The 22,099-nt window shown below is 37.2% G+C and overlaps 1 protein-coding gene across 3 annotated transcripts in view; it reads left to right on the forward strand.

Moving 5' to 3' along the window:
* MAP3K5 (mitogen-activated protein kinase kinase kinase 5) overlaps positions 1 to 22,099 on the forward strand; it is a 207,798-nt gene that overhangs the window by 88,142 nt on the left and 97,557 nt on the right. For all 3 annotated transcript variants that reach the window (XM_047102683.1, XM_047102684.1, XM_047102685.1), the window contains exons 6-7: positions 288 to 394; positions 3,503 to 3,673. In XM_047102683.1, the coding sequence (XP_046958639.1) occupies positions 288 to 394; positions 3,503 to 3,673 (278 nt within the window). The remainder of the gene's footprint in view (positions 1 to 287; positions 395 to 3,502; positions 3,674 to 22,099) is intronic.

A 22,099-nucleotide genomic window follows, 5' to 3' on the forward strand; every position in this document is an offset into this window, starting at 1 on the left:
GACAGTTTAGTATTGTCATTCTAGATGATTTATTGTTTGGGGGGGGAGTCAGATGTGGTAACTGTATTTTAATGTTTTTATCTATATAATCAAATTTCTTATTTAAGAAAAAAAAAGTTTCTTTATGGTTCTAGATTCTTTTTGGTTCTTGATTCCAGATTCCTCTGGATTTTAGTTTTCTTTTTAACACCCTTCTCGGATTCACATATCTGATTGTCAAAAAACATTTCATTGTCAGAACTTTCTCCTAATAGTTTAATTCTGTGTTACTCTCCTCTTGTTTAAAGGACTATGATTCTATTGTGAAGCTGGTAGAGACGTTAGAAAAGCTGCCAACCTTTGATTTGGCTTCCCATCACCATGTGAAGTTTCATTATGCATTTGCACTGAATAGGTAAGAAAAAAACCTTTCTGTCCACAAAGTGCTAACATCCTGTTTTATAACCTGCGTATTCTTTCTAGGGTATGTTTTCGCCACAGCATTGCAGCCACTCCCTATTAGAATGTAATATTAATATTTCTACTTCAACCGTATGAAGTATAAGAAGCATATACATTTTGATTTTTAATTTTTTTGTCCCTCACAGTTTGTATATGTAAATTCTTAAAATTCTTTTTCTTCTCTGTCAGAGTTTGTATTTGCTATTTATACTTGGTCAGAATCTTTTTCAATTGCATGAACATGATGTTATTATTCTTAGGCAGATATCCTCAACACCAAATGGTTATTCACTTAAAAATTTACTAGGTTAGTACCCTATGACCCAGCAATAGCACTGCTAGGAATTTACCCAAGGGATACAGGAGTACTGATGCATAGGGGCACTTGTCCCCCAATGTTTATAGCAGCACTCTCAACAATAGCCAAATGATGGAAAGAGCCTAAATGTCCATCAACTGATGAATGGATAAAGAAATTGTGGTTTATATACACAATGGAGTACTACGTGGCAATGAGAAAGAATGAAATATGGCCTTTTGTAGCAACGTGGATGGAACTGGAGAGTGTGATGCTAAGTGAAATAAGCCATACAGAGAAAGACAGATACCATATGGTTTCACTCTTATGTGGATCCTGAGAGACTTAACAGGAACCCATGGGGGAGGGGAAGGGGAAAAAAAAAAAAGAGGTTAGAGTGGGAGAGAGCCAAAGCATAAGAGACTGTTAAAAACTGAGAACAAACTGAGGGTTGATGGGGGGTGGGAGGGAGGGGCGGGTGGGTGATGGGTACTGAGGAGGGCACCTTTTGGGATGAGCACTGGGTGTTGTATGGAAACCAATTTGACAATAAATTTCATATATTGAAAAAAGAATTTACTAGGTTAGGGTAAGGGCATTTATGTCTAGGTGAACATATTGCTAACCAAAGAATATTTTCGTTTTCACTGCTTTGAACACAATTATCAAAACTCCATTGACCACATTTTAGGACATGTATTCATGAGTCCGCTAACACAGCGTGAACACTCCTACTTCCAGTCCTGCCTCTGTGCCTTCTGTCCACATCGTGGCACACACCTCAGTGCCACTTTCTACAGTTACCAGGGAGGCCATCCATGCTCTGGCCACGGAGAAGCCCAAAGCACTGAACTGTCCAAAGCCTGTTAGTTGTGCTGTTCTCTTCCATGATAGCAAGTTGCATATACATGTGGTTACTACAACTGAAGAGAATGAGAAAAAGAAAAAGGAGGGACATTACATCTCCAGAGCACTTGTCATGTGTCACTTAAGGCTTATTTTATAGATGAGGAAACTGAAGCTGGGAAGAGTTGAATGGCCCATAGTTAACAAGCATAAAACTGAGGCTCAAACCGAGATCTAGTGATTCTGATGTCTGTGTTCTTCATCACTGGGTTCTCCTGCCTCTGTCTACAGAGAAAAATGTCTGCATGCTATTCAGCCACAGATAGTTCCTTTCTTTCTTTATCTGCCCAAACTGTAGAACTTGCTAACTTTATCAGTAAATGTGGAATGAAAGTAGATTTCATTTCCCCATTTATTAAACATCTATTTCTTTGGCTTTGACAGAGTGAGATGAGACCTCCAGAGATTACCAGCTCCAGCTGGCTCTCAAATGAATCTTTTTTGAAAGATGGAATGGAATATGTTCTATTTTTAAATGAAAAAATGGGAGTCCATAAGAGCCTCTTATATTTTTCTTCATTTGTGTTTTAATTTTGCCTTTCCTAAAATACAATATAATGAATTGATAAGCATATTTTTTGAAGTGTTATTACAAACTCAAGGTATTTAGAACAAAGTAAAAAAAAAAGAAATTCATAGACAGATCTATTTAAAGTCATAATGGAGAATAGAAATAACTTTTTTATAGCAGCTTTATTGAAAGATAATTCATGTATCATACAATTGACCTCTTTCAGGTGTACAATTCAGTGGTTTTTAATATAGTAACAGAATTGTATGACCATCAACACAATAAATTTTATGACTTTTTTATGTCCCCCCAAAGAAACCCCCTACCCATTAACAGTCACTCTCCCTTTCCCCCTGAAAATCTCCCAGACCTAGGCAATCACTGATCTACTTTTAGTCTCCAGATTTGCCTATTCTGAACATTTCATGTAAATGGAATTATATTATTTGTAATCTTTTGTAACTAGCTTCTTTTACTTAGCATAATGTTTTCAAGGTCCAAGAATAATTTTTAAGAGGATTTTTATCTGGTTTTTGAGAACAGTCTACACATACTTGCTATTTTATTTTTTTAATGTTTACTTATTTATTTTGGGAGACAGAGTGAGAGAGCGTGTATGCACACAAGTGGGGGAGGGGCAGAGAGACAGAGAGAGCGGAATCCCAAGCAGACTTCACACTGTCAGCACAGAGCACCACGCAAGGCTTGATCTCACGAACTGTGAGATCATGACTTAAGCCAAAATGGAGAGTCAGAGGCTTAAGTGACTGAGTTCCCCAGATGCCCCATACACTTGCTATTTTGAAATAAGCTACATAAACATCTTCCTTAGATGATCAACTGGTGATACAAAGACATCAGGCAACTCTTGGGTTAAAGTCAGTTTGTTGGTGTTGTCTGTGAATGAGTTTGCACAGTGTTTTGGAGCAAAAGCCATTGAAACCTAGAGTCAGGGTTTGGGCTGTGTTTGGATTACTTGACTGGCCCTTTTAAGGGCACAGACCATTCCTAATCTCACTCCACACCCTTGAACCTGTGGATCATGAATGTATGTTCTACGAAATTAGAGGGACTCTGGATAAGTAAGTGCAAATCCATCGCCAGGATCCGGAAAGCAGCACAGAAGTGACCCATGTTAGACCCAGTAGACGTGTGATAGGATGAAAAAGACAAAAAGACTTAGGACAGAGGTTTACAGGTGACTCTCAAAATCTCCTTGTTGCTTTTATCCTGCCAAACTTCACTATTGTGAACCAATACATCAAATAGAATTTTAAAAATGTAATTACCCTGCATTGCTCCTATAATCTGTATTGAAACAGTGATGTTTTCTTTCCCTACCGTAGGAGAAATCTCCCTGGAGACAGAGCAAAAGCTCTTGATATTATGATTCCCCTGGTGCAAAGTGAAGGGCAAGTTGCTTCAGATATGTATTGCCTAGTGGGCCGAATCTACAAAGATATGTTTTTGGACTCTAATTTCCTGGACACTGAAAGTAGAGACTATGGAGCTTCTTGGTAAGTATATAGGATAAAGTAATTACTTGATAAATCCATGACATGAAAAAAATGGTTTGCAAATGAGGGTGTTATCCTTTAGATTGTATATTATGAAGTAAAGCTTAGAATTTATAGCTTCAGTGAAGACTTTTGATGAAATTCATTTAATATGGTAGAATAAATTGGGGTAAACTGGATGAGAAGATAATTTGAGAAAATATAATTTTATGAAGATATTTTAATATGCAGTATAATAAGCATCATTTTGTGGAAAATTTATAAAAGTTTATAGAAAGACATGAAAGAATACTACAATGAATGGAAAAATGTACAAAATCTGTGGGTGTGAAGAATTGATATTTTAAAGATGTTAACCCTCCCGAGCAGGGCTTTACTGGGATTTGGCAAATTGATTCTAAAATTTATTTGAGGGGCGCCTGGGTGGCGCAGTCGGTTAAGCGTCCGACTTCAGCCAGGTCACGATCTCGCGGTCTGTGAGTTCGAGCCCCGCGTCGGGCTCTGGGCTGATGGCTCAGAGCCTGGAGCCTGTTTCCGATTCTGTGTCTCCCTCTCTCTCTGCCCCTCCCCCGTTCATGCTCTGTCTCTCTCTGTCCCAAAAATAAATAAACATTGAAAAAAAAAAAAAAATAAAAAATAAAATAAAATTTATTTGAAAAAATAAAGGGCCAAGAATAAACAAAGCAATATTGGAGAACAAAGTGGAAAGACTTGCTCTACCAGATAGCAAGACCTACTATAAAGATGTAATAATTAAGATATTGCAGTATGAGTGTAGACGTGGACAAACACTGAAACAGAAGAGAGAGGCCGGAACAAGCTAAGATGTGTACGAGCCTAGATTATGACAGCAAACTTCATGAGCCAGAGTGGAAATGGTGGACCCTTCAAGAATGGTGCAGGGAACACTCGTTCATCTGCTTGTAAAAATAAAATAAAATTGGATTTCTACTTTAAGTCATGCACAAGAAATGGATTCCAAGTAAATTAAAGACCAAAATATTTTTAAATACTTTAGAAAAATACTTTTAGAATAAAATATACAAGCTGGATTGATGACATTGGGATAGGAAAGAATTTCTTAAATGAAGCTTGAAAATACCATTAATCATAAAAAGAAAAGATTGGGAAATGAGAGTGCATTGAAATTTGCTTCTGCTCAGCAAGGCTTTGGCTTCTGGAAATGGCAGAGTGGGTTCTGTTGCACTGGTACTCTTGCCAATAACAATTATAAACATTGGAAAATACTTAAGAAGGAAAAAAGTTTGAAAGTACTGGAGAGTGACTAAAAGGAGTCAGAAACTGGAGAGGTTTTGATTCTTGGATAAAGGGTCCCACATTGGGTAAGATCCATATTTAAATGATTTTTCCCTTGGGGGCATTCCCTGATCTGCAGGGCCCAGGACAGATAGAACTCAAGAAGAAGATCACACTCTTAATGGCCAGAGGAGTCAGTTTGAGGCTGCCAGAGTGCCTGGAGATTGAGTGAGATACCCCTTAAATGCCACAGAGAGAAAGCCCCAAAATCTTTATACAAACTTCAGTTCCATTCTCAGCTGGTCCCTGACACGTGCATGTGTGAGGTAAAACTCAAAGAAGGCCATGTGGAAAATAGCAGCTAGAAGTCGTTTTTTTTTTTTTTTTAATTTTTTTAATGTTTATTTATTTTTGAGAGAGAGAGAGAGAGAGAGAGAGACAGAGTTGGGGAGGGGCAGAGAGAGAGGGAGACACAGAATCTGAGGCAGACTCCAGGCCCTGAGCTGTCAGCACAGAGCCCAACGCGGGGCTCGAACTCGTGAACCGTGAGATCATGACCTGAACTGAAGTCGGACATTTAGCTGAAGTCGGATGCTTAACCACCAGAGCCACCCAGGCCCCTCCTGCTAGAAGTCTTAAAGAGCTGAACAGAAATTTCAGCAGCTGCCTAATACAATAGAGATAGACTTTGGATTTTGAACCTGAAGTTAGAGGGGCTTCATAAACAGTCCAAGCTTTCCACTGAAACTCCAAAAAGGCCAAGCCTTAGCAATAAAAAAACTGCATCTCAAGACTAAGGAAGTGCACTAAAAATTAAGAGCAAATCCAAGACAGAGCCACCCTAATAAAACCTAAAACGAAGCTTCCACTTGATCAAGGTAAACTACCAAGAATTTATTTGCCTGTTATAACAAGACTGAATATTCTTAAGAGGAATATAACAGAATCCAAACTGTACAACATATCATCCAAAATGTCTAGTACACCATTAGAAATTACTAGATTTATAAAGAAATAGTTAAGTGTGACAATATCAAGGGTTGTCAAGGATGTTAGAAGAATGGGAGTCTCTCCTGGTTGTGGTAGAAATTTTTATGACCACTTAGAGATTTTGGTATTATCAAGGAAAGTTGACAGCTAGCCTACCCTGGATACAGCAGATCTATCTCTAGTTATACACTCTAGAGAAATTCTTGAAGTTCCTCTGTATAAACTTAGGACATGCAAAAAAAAAAAAATGAGCAAAAAAAAAAAGTTGAGCAAAATGAACAAATGGCAGAATGATACATGGATGACAGTATCATTTATGGAAGCTTTAAAAACAATTATACACATCTAATAAAAGTATAGATGCATGAATGCACATCATAACTTCCCAGCTCAGTGTAATGGATACCAGTGGGGGTGAAGGAGAAGAAGGGAGTTAGTCACATGTAGCTGCAAGAATATTTAAAACCTTTAATTTCTTGGGGTGCCTGGGTGGCTCAGTCGGTTGAGTGTCCAACTTTGGCTCAAGTCATGATCTCACGGTTTGTGAGTTCAAGCCCCGCTCGAATTATTAATATATAATTCTATTTATATATCTAGATAGATAGATAGATAGATAGATAGATAGATAGATAGATAGATAAAAGGGGGTTGACTTAAATCAGGAGCTCCACAATGATAGCCATACAACATTTTAAGTTGTAAAACAGAAATCTTAACTTTACAAAATCTTCTATCACTTTAGCAGTTTAACCAGGGACTGAAACGGAGATAATGGGTTATAACCAAGGAGGAAAAGTTGGGGACAATGATTTCCTAGATCCTTATGGAAAGTTTTGGTTTGGACTTTTAATTTTGTATTATAAATTTTTAGTATAATCCAGAGAGTTTTACAGTTTCTTTTAACCCAAGTTTTTTTTTTTTTTTTCCTGCTGTTACAAAAGAGGAGTGTACCTATGCAGCCTTACTGTTACCAGAGGATGTACACTTTAAAATAATTCTTACTTGTAGAGCAATTAGAATCTGATATTTGGAAGCATTGTGCCGGTATGAATCTTTGATACAGTAGTGTTAATAAAATCTAATCTTTAAAAGCCTAATTTTCATGGTCAGTGAATTCAAATAGAAAACATCTTCTGTGAAGTTAGTGTGTATCATGCACAGAAATAAAAGCGTTTCCCCATTTGAAAATCAAACAGTTTAGACTACCAAGAACTTTCAAGGTGACATAAAGTTCAGTTAAAGGAACAGAGGGGGGATTTTTTGTTTTTTTGTTTTTTTGTTTTTTTTTTTTCTGGTTGTGTTTTTGTTTTAAGTTTCTATAGTTCCAGATTCTGGCTCCATTTAGCTGAGGACTATTAACTTTATCTCAAAAGAGCTTTATGTTCAAGGTCTTCTGGTGAAATTGAAGATGTCAGAATTTTTATGGTTTCATTTTAAGCTGTCCGTTAATTTTCTAGTAAGAACAGGGAAGGAAGGCTGTTAGAGCTCAAAGCCTTTTAATGGGAGGATCCCTAGGAGTTGATCTTGTGAGTGTCACTCACAGACTTATTCAGTATTGAAAGAATGTCACTTTCACCATAGATTACCTATCCTTAACCTGCCATTACTGTCGTGTATATCCATATACCCATTTGCCATTAGTCCTAAGAGTTGCTAAGAAGTTCCCCCACCCTTTTTAAATAGGTGTTTTTTCATGCCCTCACACTTGTAAAGCTTCTTTGGTATTTCTTTAATGTTTTGATCCAACTCCCACAGTGCTGCAAACACATTCATTTGTGTTGGTGGGTTGGCATGGTCCGAACCTCCCTTTCTGTTAGAGCTGAGAAGTGAAAAGCACATTGTCAAGCAGCTGACACAAGAGGGTGTCCCTGAGGTTATTAGACATCCTGCCAGATTTAGTCAGAATTATGTATGTCCTGAGTCATGGGTCCCAAAGGGATATTTCAACTGACTTTTTCTGAGCCATCATCCTCTCTGGGTTTTTACTTGTCAAATGCTGGTGTTGGGGTAAGGAGTGGGATGTCATGGCAGGTAGTTAGTCCCTCAGGCCTCTTTCCATGGACATTTTCCATGTCCTGAGTCATTTTCTTTTGGCTTACAGAGACAGTGATGTACTGACCACAGAAAATTTAAGGAGAAGAACTTTTAACTCAGTAGTACAAGAGCCCCAAGCAGTTGTGATTTCAGTGGCTCATCCAGCTGTTTCTTGCAGTTCCCCATTTTACCATCTTTAATGAGTTCGATGTTCTCCATATCAGAGGGAGAAAGTCTTGCCTTTCTCTGAGCACTGTATCTGCTACGGGCATTGTAGCAAGGCACCATTTTACGTCTAGGCAAGTCTATTTTCTGAGAGCTTTACTTGGGGGTTTGGAATGCAAAGACAGGAAGTAAGAAAAAAGTTTATGGTTTAGATTTTTTTTAAGTTTGCTGAGTTGTGATATGTTGTTAGAATATATATATTTTTTCTTCTGTTAGAACATACTTTGGCTGTTAAATCTTATCTGGGACAGGGGCCGAGTGGTTTGAATGAACACATCCTGCTGATTTAAGTATAAAAAAAGAGTAGTTCTCTGACATTTGATGTTTTTCATTGTCACTTCCTTAGTTATTTTTGTCCATTGAAGCTCTTGTGGATGGCCAAAACCATGCTATTTTTTTATACTTAAATTTCTTTAATCCCAGTTAAGGCATGAAAAATGCCCTTTTGACCTTAACATAATTGAACTGAGTTTAGCTTTTAGTCATTAAGAGGTTGCAGCTTTTTATCATAGCTGTTCAATATAAGGTTAAATATAAGTTAGAGAAAGCGGTGATGGTGTCTGTCACAGGAGCTGGTTAGATGTTTGGGGCTGTTAGAAGATATAGCACAAGATGAGAGAGTGGTGCTGGGCACATACCAAGCTTTCAGTGTAGGAAAAACTGTGACCTAAAAGCCTAGACTCACATCCTAAAAAAAGGCCACAGTTTCTGAAATGATGACTTAACTGGAATGACCCAAGGAAATACTATGGACTGTGACTTGGAGAACCATGGAAAATCCATTGGAAAGGTTATCTCCATGATTCCTTTGTTAACCTAAGCTAACAAAGAAATAACCATGAAATAGTGATGCTGAATTCACATGCAGAGTGGCTTACTTAGAACATTTTGTTACACATAGTATTTGTTCAATAGTGGAAATAATTATCCCTTAACTTTAGAGTTGACACAAGGTTTTCGTATATGCTGTTCACTGTTGCAGACTTACAAGTACCTTGTAGAAGAAGGCAAAGCTGACATTTTTCCTCGCATTTTACAATGTTTGATGTCCTGTTATTAATAAAATTTCAAATCTAATTTTTCAGATTCAGTGTTGTTTTTACTACATCCTAATGGCTCTCTTTCCTAGAATTTCCAGGAACAGACATTTCCAGAAATATCTATACTATTCCGTTGAAGAGGACCTTTGGGAAACTGATGTGAAATAAATGTTGAGTCAATACTTGGAAACTGTGATCTTAGGCAAGAGAACCTTAAGAAAATTCCATTTTCTTACTTGAAAAAAATACTACTACTTACCTAGGGGGAATTAGAATACTCTTAGAGTCTTATAAGTAGCAAAATACCTTACTCCACTGAGCTTCAACAGTAAGAAAATATGTTTTCTAAAACATGAAGTCCAGAAACAGGGCTGGGTCTGGAGTAGGTTGAGTCGGCAGCCTAACAGTGTCAGCCCAGGTCTGTTCCCTCATTACTGCTGTGGGTGGCTCTGCCCTCAGGCTGGCTTTTAGGATGGTAAAGTGGCTGTGGCCATTCCAGGCATCAATCCAATGTAGCCTCACCAAGGTCTGGAGAGGAAAGGAGGCCATCTTTTTCTGTCTCTTTTTCTTAGAACTGGGAAAACACACTCATAAAAACCTACCCCAGACTTTCCTTACGTTTCTTTATGCTTCTGGTATTTCATCGTCAACCCAAGTCACTGGCAAGGAGGATGGGATTGTTACAACTACAACTGGCTTAGACTTATCATTTTAGGAGGAATAAATACTCTGGTGAGAATTGAGTGAAGCAACATATGTTAAAGTCCTGGAATGTAGTAGGCATTTTGTGTTCTATCTTTAGTATATAATATGTGACGATATTTTGTGTTTCTTCATGTACTGACATGAACACAAACTAGATTAAATTTCCCTTTTCCTGAAATATCCCTAAAAGTTTTCTTTCTCTTCTTTGTGGATCTAGCTGAACATTTAGCTGATGAGGGAAAAGTTACAGAGTCTGTATACCTTTTACAGGGGCTTTATTTGAATGTCACGCACCACAGCCGTTGTGGGGTCACGCAGAATAGGAGTAGACAATGCTTGTTTGAAATCGTATTTGGATGGGGCGGCTGGGTGGCGCAGTCGGTTAAGCGTCCGACTTCAGCCAGGTATCGATCTCGCGGTCCGTGAGTTCGAGCCCCGCGTCAGGCTCTGGGCTGATGGCTCAGAGCCTGGAGCCTGTTTCCGATTCTGTGTCTCCCTCTCTGTCTGCCCCTCCCCCGTTCATGCTCCGTCTCTCTCTGTCCCAAAAATAAAAACGTTGAAAAAAAAAGAAATCGTATTTGGTTTTAGACGTGATGGTATTCTCATTCTTAAGGGGAAATATGAAGTCATTTCACAACTTTGAAAGGAAATCAGGTGCCCGTACCGTATTAGTGTAATCATGTCTTTCCTCTTGTAAAGCCAAAAAAAGATCCATACCCAGGAAATTAAAATCATTAAGCCTGTTTTTAGCATTAATGTGTTCATTTCTCCATAGTAACTTGTGAAAGAACAGACAGCCTTACCTTATCAACTAATTTTCTTTTACGTCAGTGGCAGTGCTAGTCAAACAGTAATGTGTGCCTAATAACTACTTAGTTTTTACATTATTAATGGGGTTGGCTTTACTTTGGGAGAGTTATGTAACAACCAGTCAACACACAAATAAAGACTAATGCCTATTTTCCGTTTTCCAGATTCGCCCTTTTTTCTTTTCCTTGGCTTCAAGATATCTTTCTGTGTGTTATCTCTATTTCCACTATCGTCTATACCCCCCAGAGCTTTATCTTACCATCATTCCACTGACATCATTTTTGTTCAGTCCTTTATTGTGTATATTAGGTGAGTTTCCAAATTTTAGATGATTTTTATTTTTAGAACACAGAGCCTGAAAAGTTTGTAGTAACTCAGCATGACACTCAGCTCACTGATATCCAGATGTAGTTGGCTCCTGAGGGACCAACAGTTCCAGGATGCCTTGGAGACCCGGATAAAATGCACGGTGTGCCCACAGTTGCTTTGTAAACAAGCAGCCTCATAAATTGGTTGCATGTCTTGACCTTGGTTTAATGCCACTCTCAGCAAACGATAGATTGCATGAACCTATGTTATGGCCTGACCAAGTCAGAATCCAAGAGTGGTAATACTCAGTATGTCACTGTGGGGTTTCCTAATTGGCAGCTGATGAGTATTGAGCACCTAAGGAGGGCAACTATGGCTTGTTTTATGTAACTCAGAGGGATGAGTGAGAAAACTAGATGTTTGCCAGGCATTTTGCTCAAAAGGAGGGAGAATATGGAAGAGTAGGGGTGATTTCACTTAGTGAATTTAAGTAATTGTTTCCAAGCCTGGCTGAACATCATAATCATTTGGGGAGTTTTTCAACAATGTGGATGGAGTTCTTTGCCCCTAGAGATTCTGCTTAGTGAATCCACTTTATTGAATAGAAAACCACAATTGATAATATGCTTATGTTCTTCTTATTAGAGATTTAGGTTTTCCCCATATTTTGCCGTCATTCCCTTCCTCCTAAATCTTTACTGTTCTTCATATCCTCAAAGGTTAAGTTCAAATCCCTGACCCCACCCTAACCTGCCCTTCAGAGCTTTCCTAACGTATCTCTTCCCATCTTCCCGACCTTCTTAGGATATGGGTTTTACATTATAATTTGAGAGAATTGGCAGTTATTGGAAGGATAAGTTTAGATTGGCCATAAACATATGAAAACTGTTCATTCTCCAGAGCAATCAAATAAGTGCCCATTACAATCCTAAACTATGGTTTCTTTTTACCCATTGTCAAAGATGAAAAGAGGTGAGAATACTTTATTTTGGCATGAATGCAATGGGAAGGTCTCTCTCCTACACTCCTTTTAAGAAAGTGAATTGGTAAGCCCTTTCTGGAAAGCAGTTTGGCATTATGTATCAAGAGCCTTGAAATAGTTCATGTTCCTTAATCCAGTTATGTCCTTTTCTTAATCCTAAAGAAACAGCAGATATGGAAATAAAGTTGTGTTTACAACAATGTTCACTACACTGAATTTTATGGCAACAAAAAATTGGAAGGAACCTAAATGTCCAACAGTAGGGAAAATGTTAAGCAAAGGATAACCTCCCCATATGATGGAATATCATTCATTCAAAATTGTGGGGATGGAGTTCAGTGGTAAAAATATACATAACATAAAACTTACCATTTTAACCATTTTTAAGTGTACAGTTCAGTGGCATAAATTACAATCACACTGTTGTGCAACTATCATCACTATCCATCCACGACTCTTCTCATCTTACAAAACTCAAACTCTATACCCATTAGACAACTTCCCATTTTCCTCTCCTCCCAGCCCCTGATAACCACCATTTTATGTTCTATCTCTATTAATTTGAGCAGGTATTTCCTATAGGTGGAGTCATATGGTAGTTGTCTTTTTTGCAACTGGCTTATTTCACTTAGCGTAACATTCTCAGTGGTCCATCCATGTTGTAACATGTCACAATTTCCTTTTTTAAGGCTGAATAATACTCTATTTTATGTAGACACCATTTGGTGTTTAACCATTCATCCATCGATGACTTCTGTGTTGTTTCCACCTTTTTGGCCGTTGTGAATAACGCTGCTATGCACATTGGTGTACAAATATCTGACTCCCTTGCTTTCAATTCCTTTTGGTATATACCCAGAAGAAAATGGTGGTTTTTTAAAAAAATATTTGATAGTAACATGTATTATGCTATCCAATCAAAATTTTAAAAACAGTATAAAATTAACAAGATTTTCTCTTTGTCTCTCTCTGTCTCTCTCTCTCTCTCTCTCTCTCTCTCTCTCTGGGTTTTTTTTTTTTTTTTTTTTGGAAAAAAGTATGAGACTAGTAAAAGGACTGGAAGAAGATGGTTAGAATTTTGGGTTATTTATTTTTCTAACTTTCCTGTTATAAAAAGGATTATATACAAACAAGTAGTTTGAGATGAAGAGAGGGTTTCCCCCCCTCTACAGATCAAATTGACACAGTGATTTGGCACTCGTTTTCTTCTGCTGCTGTCCTGCTTTGTCTGTGAATTATTTTATCAGTGATAATTTAAGAAATATCCCTAGAGATGCAAAGCACCATGAATTCTAATTTAATTACTTGTGTGTCTCACAGAAAGAATCACAGCAGTTATATCACAAGGAAGGAAAAATGACAGCTAAATAGAAAGAACTTGACTTGAGCTCAATTTCTTCTTTGATGGAAAGTAGATTCTCTTTAGCTAGAAATAATGAATTCAAGAATATTTCCTTTATTCTTGACTTTGTTGAACATCTCAGTGCAGAGGCAAAAAAAATGAACTGTCTTTGTTATATAAAGACTTCGTCACTCACTTTATAATCAAGTACTTGCCTCTTTCAGAACGAGCTTGCAATCAGGTGACAAATAAAATTGCTAATAATAAAGCAGCCTTGAACAAAAATCTATTGCTTTGGAAGCTTGACTAAGAAGTTTGCATCTTTTCAATATAATAATGAAGAATGCAAATTATTTACTTTTTTCCAATAAATATTTCAGTACTAAAATAGAAAAAAGTCAACAATAGTGGATGTAACTTCATACAGTTACTCGAATGTAGTCACCAGAATTCTCTTAAGATGTGAATATCTGGTTTCATCATTAAGATTTCTTTCTTTCATAAAGTCTTCTTTAATTAGCTTACTCACCTCTATCCATTTTATTTCTCTATCTTTAGAGATAGTTTTACACTGTTAGTCATTGCTTATAGATTTCTTTGTGTAAGGACTAACATTGTTCATGTTCATTTATCCTCTTGCTAGTTAAACGATGATGTTTTCCACAACATGAAACTTCTTCTTTGGTGCATTTTTATGGGCACATTCAGTATTGCCATATGAGTTCTTTTAAAAATATTAGCCTGTAGTCTAATAATATTGATCAAATATATCTTGTGACAAACACCATTCTTTCGAGGAGTATAGCAATACCTGTTTCTGTTGTATATAGAATACAAACTTCATTCTTAATATAAATAAGCAATTATTCCTGCTTTTATTTGTCATAATTTTTCCTGTTTAACCCAACTCCCTTTTACTAAAAAACAAAACAAAAAACCAGAAAGTAATGAAAAAGGACTAAAAAAAATTGTTTTTAATGCACACCAAAGGGTAGGCAGGGTGATACAGAAAAGAGGGCTCATGTTTGGAATCGAGCAGAATTGGGTAAAGTTCCCACTCTCCCACTTCTAATGTGCATGACTTAATATTTCCATGCTTCAGTGTCCTGATCAGTAAACTTGAGATAATCCACTCTATCTTAAAGAGTTTTCATAATTAGAAATATTATGCTTGAAGTGTCTAGTGCAATGCCTATTCCTAGTAGTTGCTTAGTAATGAGAGGCAGCTATCATTATTGTTTCTGTTTGGTATTGTTACTATTTGGTATTAATCACAGCTTTCCTTAGTGGAGAATATCATTTGTGTTGTATTTTTGTTAGAAATACACTATCCCTCTTCTTAGGAAGGTGACACATCCCACCTGTGACACCAGGTTTGGGTGTATTTCTTGGTCGATGCTCATTATCAGCAGAAGCTTTAAAAGCCCCGTTGTGATTGTGCCATGTGTAGTTTTCCTTGGTCATTTTCTGGAGAAAACTACTCCTCCAGGCTGAGTCCCAGAAAGAGAACAATGTGGAGCAAAGCTGAGCCAACCAACGTAGAAATGTGGCATGAATAGGCATTGCCAGCTGCTGGGTTTGCAGTTGTTTGGTACTGTGACACACTTACCCTAAAACAACTGATACATCACCTGCAGCTAAAATGGATAGTTTCATTCTTTTAACATCTATATGTTAACATTTCTATTTTAATGTTATTTTAGCATTTATATCTTAACATTAATTTATCAAGTTTGAGTCTTAAAAAAACAATGACATGATAAAATGTGTTTAGAAAATTAGCACCAAGGAACTAGAAAATCAAATATGCCAGTAATCAGGATCAACGTGCTTGGTATGACTGACCTCCAAGCCAATAGGCATTTTAGTAGTAGCATGGAAAAAGAATCATATGCTACTTCTTCAGAAGAAACTGTGCTATCCCTAGCAATAAATAATTTCTCACATAAGACTCTCAGTAGGCCATAGTGAAAGCTATGTAAACAATATCCTCAATATTTTTATTTAATAGTGAATTCCAACAACATTAAAATGTAATGTGGTGCAAGTGATATGCAATCCACTAATTTAATATGGTCTAAGGATATAGCTTTCTGGTCATATGCCTTTTATCAAAATTAGGGTTTAGACTACTCGAGAAAGTGAGATTATTTGAATCTCCTGTGAACTGCTATATTCATCACTTGTCTCAGCCTGGTTCGTGGCAAGGAGTGGATACTGATTTTCTTCATTCAGCAAGCATTTCATATTCACCTGCAATGTGTTAGGCATCCCAGTGATTCAGGGATTGGAGATTCAGTGGCCAACAAGACTGATGATGAGGTCCCTGCTCTCATGGAACGTGCACTCTGCTGAGGAAGATAGGTGATAAAAGAAAAGTAATTTCAGATTATTATAAATTCTGTAATAGATACAGAACTATACACAGATTACATTTTTTTCTTAAGTCATATTACTTAGTGGTTTTCAAGAAAATTTTCCATTTCACCTAGGTTGCCACATTTATTGGCATAAAGTTGTTCCTAATATCCTTTTGCTTTCTTCTTAATGCTCATAGGATCTATACTAACGTCCTCCTTTTTGATCCTGATAGTGTAGCATAACAGTAATTTGTATTCTCTGTCTCTTGTTGTCTGATGAACAGTTTGCCTTGGAGTTTATCAATTTTATTAATCTTCTCATAGAACGAACTTTTGGCACTGTTGATTTTCTTTATTGCACTTTTTATTTCATTAATTTCTGCTCCTTCTACTTTGTTCAGGAATAATATGCTGTTATTTTTCTAGATGGAAGCTTACAGCATTGATTTCTCAACCTTGCTCTTTTTCCAACATATGCATTTAAAGGTATAAATTATTCTGCATCCTAGAAATTTTGATATAGTGAACTTTCAATACTGTTCAGCTCAAAATATCTTTTCATTTTCAGGCCCCTAGGTTACTCAGAAGAAGGTTGCCCAATGCCCAAACGTATCTTTCTTTCTTGTTCACGAGTTTAATTCTATTGTGGTGAGAGAACACACTCTGCATTATTTCAATTCTTTGAAATTTGTTGAGAAGTGTCTTATGGTCCAGGATATGGTCCACTGTTGTTGGGTGTAGTGTTCTACATAAGCCATTTAGATTAACTTAGTTAATCTTGTTATTCAAGTCTTCCATATCCTCATTGATATTTTTGTCTGCTTATTTGATCACTGAGAGAAGAGTTTTAAAATCTCCAGCTATGGATGTAGATTTGTCTGATTTTTAGTTTTTCCCAGTTTTGCTTTATGCATTTTGAAGCCATGTTAATAGGTATGTTTGGGATTGTAAATTTTTCTGTTGAATTTACTCTTTTATCATTATGTAACATCCCTCTTTATATCATGTAATAAATTTTGCTTTAAATTCAGTTTTATCTGATACTAATAAATAATCACAACAGATTTCTTTGGGTTAATATTTGAGTGATATATCTTTATGCATCATTTGACTTTCAGCTTAACTGTGTCCTTATATTTAAAGTGTGTCTCTTAAATGTGTGTAATATAATTCTTTCTTTCTTCCTTCCTTCCTTCCTTCCTTCCTTCCTTCCTTCCTTCCTTCCTTCCTTCCTTTTTCCCTTCCTCCCTTCCTCCCTTCCTCCCTTCTATCCTTCCTTCCTCTCTTCCTCCCTCCCTCCCTCCCTCCCTCCTTTCTTGCTTTCTTATTGTTATGCAATCTAACTTGACAGATCTCATATTTGTAGTATTCAGGTCATTTTTATTTACTGTGATAACTGGTGTTTGCAGCTTTGTTACCATCTTGGTATTTATTTTCTCTTTAATTTTTGTTTGTTCTTTTAGTCTTCCATACCCTCCTTACTTTCTATTAATTTGGTATTATATTTTAGCCTCTATTAGCTCTTTACTAATACTTTTTATAATATTACTTTAGTAGTTTCCTAGGGACTGCCATCTACATCCTTGACTTTTCTAGTCTACCTTAAATTTATACTTTACCACATCCTGAGCAAGGAAAGAAACTTAGGGGAGTTTAAATATTCAACAGTTTTTAAAGTGTTAACATATTTTATATACAGTCGCCTATTTACCCTTTCTGTTATCTTTGTTCCTACAGTTCAGTGTTTCATCTGGAATTACTTTTCTATAGTCTAAACAAGTACTTTTAGTATTGTTTGTAGTGTGGACCTGCTGGCAATTAATCCTTCCAGGTTTTGCTTGTTTGGAAACATCTTTCTTGCATCTTTTCTTTTTTTTCTTGTGTCAATCTGAGAATGTCATTGCATTATTTTTGGCTTCCGTAGTTTGTATTGCAAAGTCAGCGATCAATTTTATTGTTCCTTTAAGGTAATGTGTCTTTTCCTCTGGCTGATTTTAAGATTTTTCTATGTCTTTGTTTTCAGCATTTAGACTGTGATTATTTTATTTTATCCTGTTTGAAGTTTGCCGAACTTCCTGAATCTGTGGGTTAATGTTTTCAACAGTTTTGGAATATTTTTGGCCATTATGTCTTCAAATATTTCTTGTGTTCTGTATTCTCTCTTCTTTCTGGAATTACAGTGATACATATGTTAGACCATTTAACTATGTTCCATATGTCTCATGCTTTGTTGTGTTTTCCCCTTCTTTTTTCTCTCTCTGCTTCCATTTCGATACTTTATGTTGACCTGTTCTTCATTGCACCAAATCTGTCTTTTGTTCTGTCTAGTCTGCTATTAAACCTGTCCAAAGAATTCCTATTTTCAGGTATTGTATATCTTCGTTCTAGATTCTTCTTTTTTTTTTTTTTTTTAAGATTCCAACTCTGTGTTGAAATTGTTTTTCTTCTTCATCCATTTGTCCGTCTTTTTCTTGATTTTCTTATATTTGTAATAATTATTTCAAACTCCTTGTTTGAATTATCTGAATTATCTCTGAGTCAGCTCCTCTTGTCTGTTTTTGCTCTCTTATTTATTGGTCACATTTTCCTAGCTTTTTGCTTGTCTCATAGTTATTGTACCCTATACGTTTTGTGTTTCAGAATTACTAAGATTGAAGATGATTTTATTTTCTCTCACAGAAAGTTCTTGCTTTCCTCTGTTAGCCAGATAGGATAAGAAGCTGATTACTTCAAAAAATGTAATGAGTTCGTCTCAGTTTCAGTTTTAGTTGACCCAGTCTCTCTTGATAGTGTCTCTGCTTCTTGGCTGTGCCCCGCCCCCCCCCCCCCAGCTTTTGATTGAGACACAAGCAGGTCTCTAGCTCCGTGTCCCTAAGTACTGTGGGAGATTTCATACCTGCCCTGTGAAGTTTTGAGTTTCACTCTTTATTCTTCCACATCATACAGCTCTTAAATTTGGTAATTTTTTTTTTTTTTTTAAGGAGGAGACTGTCATGTATTTTTTTTTAAAGTTTATTTATTTTGAAAAAAAGTAGAAAAGGGGCGCCTGGGTGGCGCAGTCGGTTAAGTGTCCGACTTCAGCCAGGTCACGATCTCGCGGTCCGTGAGTTCGAGCCCCGCGTCGGGCTCTGGGCTGATGGCTCAGAGCCTGGAGCCTGTTTCCGATTCTGTGTCTCCCTCTCTCTCTGCCCCTCCTCCGTTCATGCTCTGTCTCTCTCTGTCCCAAAAATAAATAAACGTTGAAAAAAAAAATTAAAAAAAAAAAAAAGAAAGAAAAAAAGTAGAAAAAAAAAATAAATGGGACACCTGGGTGGCTCAGTCAGTTGAGTGTCCGACTCTTGTCAGCTCTGGTCATGATCTCATGGTTTGGGGATCAAGCCCAGTGTCTGGCTGTGTGCTGACAGGGTGGAGCCTGCTTCGGACTCTCTCTCCCGCCCTCTCTCTCTCTCTTTCTGCCCCTCCCCTGCTCGTGCTCTCTCTCTCTCAAAAAAATAATAAATAAAGTTTATTTATTTCGAGAGAGACAAACAATGCGAGTTGGGGAGAGGCAGAGAGGGAGAGGCAGAGAGTGAGAGAAGCCCAGGCAGTCTCCACAATGCCAGGGCAGCGCCCGAAGAGGCAGGGCTCAAACCCGCAAAACTGAGATCGTGACCTGAGCTTAACTGACTGAGCCACCCAGGTGCCCTGAGACTGTTGGTATCTGTGGCAGGCTCCTCTTGCTGGTGGCGCTTCACGTCGAAGTACTGCCAGACTTCAGGGGATTTCGTTCTGCTCTCCAAGCCCTACCTCATCTCCCAGCCCTCCGTACGACCCAGCATTCAACGGATGTCCTGTGGAGAAAACTGGCTGCATGTTTGGGGCTCCTCCAAGTTTCATTCGTTTATGCCAACCCATGCAACCATCAGGAAATCCACTCTTTTCTCTTTTCCCTGGTAGAGCTTCAGATAGATAGAGTTTCTATGCCTATGCCAAGCCCAAGCCCCATCTTATGGTCCAAATGAACAAACACCCTTATGGAAGACAAGGCAGTTCAGCTCCCTTGGGAGGGCATTTCTCTCTCTGGAGTTTTATTTCAATGCTGGTTTTAATTGTCATTGCTTCTATAGATCTCTGGTATCTGTGAAAAATATTTTTTGATATGTATCCTTTTCCCCCCACAGTTGCTGTAGCAGAAGTGATAGCTTCTAAATGGACTACTGCATCTGCTTTGAAGCTAAAGTTTTTCCCTAGACATTGAATATTCTTCTATGATTGAAATGGCTATATAGCTTTCAAACGTTTGGAATATATTCCATATTATACCTTATAATGTTGGAAATTTAGAGTACTTTTTTATTTTATAACAAATATCCTTGTATCTGAATTTCTGATTACATATTTGATGCTTTTCCTTAGTATAAATTTATAGATGTGCAATTGTGTGAACAGATATGCATTTTTTTTAATTTTATGATTGTGATATATATTGGGAAATTTCTGCCAAGAAATACTGTAGTAATTTACTTTCACAGTGTGTGAGAATTCTTAATTCCTGTGGGTGGTATATTAATAACATATGACAAGATTTTATGTCTTTTGTAATAACATGTACATGTTATCTTAATCTCCAGGAGAATTCAGAAAATGTTGACTCTCCTAAATACTGAACTCATTGTTATGGAATGCTATGAATCCTAGAAAAATATACATTATTAATTTTATTGGCATGTATATTTTGGTTAAAAACATAAAAATATATATTGTTCATGGCAACAGAAAAACAGATGTAAGCCAGACTTTTCATTTTGGTTGGTTTTGGCACATAGGAAGCCTTTAGTCAATTTTTACTGATTAATTTGGACATGTCTTGCCTTTTACATTTTTCCTTTAATATCTTTAAGAGAAATTCCATGCTCTTTGGTTTCAAGGGAAGTGAAAGGATTTGTCTGTTGAAAATATTGCATGTCTTGATATGAATCAGGGGAAAAGAAAGTATACTTGTTTCTTCTCCTATACTCTTTTTATTGGGACCTTCTATTACCTCCAAAAAAAACACAGAAACCTTTGAGACTTACATGAGTCTAAGACTTAAAAATCTTGTCTTTTCTTTATATGACTAGCTTTGAACATCACTCTGGGTGCATGCTTTTTCATTTTAGGATTGGGAAACACCTATACTTCTGGAGAGATACAAATGTTTATTTTTTTTTAACCACTTATCAATAAAATTTTTTTTATTTTTTTAAAATTTTTTTAACGTTTATTTATTTTTGAGACAGAGAGAGACAGAGCATGAACGGGGGAGGGGCAGAGAGAGAGGGAGACACAGAATCGGAAATAGGCTCCAGGCTCCGAGCCATCAGCCCAGAGCCCAACGCGGGGCTCGAACCCACGGACTGCGAGATCGTGACCTGAGCTGAAGTCGGACGCTTAACCGACTGAGCCACCCAGCCGCCCCTTGTTTTATTTTTTAAAAAGCTATGTTTATACTACAGAATTGTGTCTTCTGCCAAAACAGATTATATGTTGATGAATTAGTTAGTTAGTTGTTAAACTCAAGTTAGTTAACATATAGTGTAGTGTTGGTTTCAGGAGAAGACCGCAGGGATTCATCTCTTACATATGACACCCAGTGCTCCTCAGTGCTCATCCCAACAAGTGCCCTTCTTAATAACCCATCACCCATTTAGCCCATCCCTCTACCCATCTCCCCTCCAGCAACCCTTAGTTTCTTCTCTGTGTTTAAGAGTCTCTTATGGTTTGTCTCCCTCTCTGTTTTTATCTTATTTTTCCTTCCCTTCCCTTATGTTCATCTGTTTTGTTTCTTAAATTCCACAGTGAGTGAAATCATATTTGTCTTTCTCTGACTTATTTCACTTAACATAATGCACTCCAGTTCCATCCACATTTTTGCATATGGCAAGATTTCATTCTTTTTCATTGTCAAGTAATACTGAGTTGTGTGTGTGTGTGTGTGTGTGTGTGTGTGTGTGTGTGTGTGTGTGTATCACACCCATTGTGTGGTGTACACACACACTTTTCATCAGGTGATGGACATTTGGGCTATTTCCATAATTTGGCTATTGTTGATAGCACAGCTATAAACATTGGAGTGAATATGCCCTTTTGAATCAGCATTTTTGTATCTTTTGGACAAATACCTAGTAGTGCAATTGCTGGGTTGTAGGGTAGTTCTATTTTTAATTTTTTGAGGAAGCTCCATGTCATTTTCTAGAGTGTCTGCACCAGTTTGCATTCCCACCAGCAGACCAAAGGGTCCCCCTACTCCGCATCCTTGCCAACATCTGTTGTTTCCTGAGTTGTTAATTTTAGCTATTCTGACAAGTGTTGAGGTGGTATCTCATTGTGATTTTGAATTGTATTTCTCTGATA

Source organism: Lynx rufus, unplaced genomic scaffold (assembly GCF_022079265.1).
Source record: "Lynx rufus isolate CCGP_SWC_20201006 ecotype Redwood Valley unplaced genomic scaffold, mLynRuf1.p SCAF_6, whole genome shotgun sequence".
Lineage (NCBI taxonomy): Eukaryota > Metazoa > Chordata > Mammalia > Carnivora > Felidae > Lynx > Lynx rufus.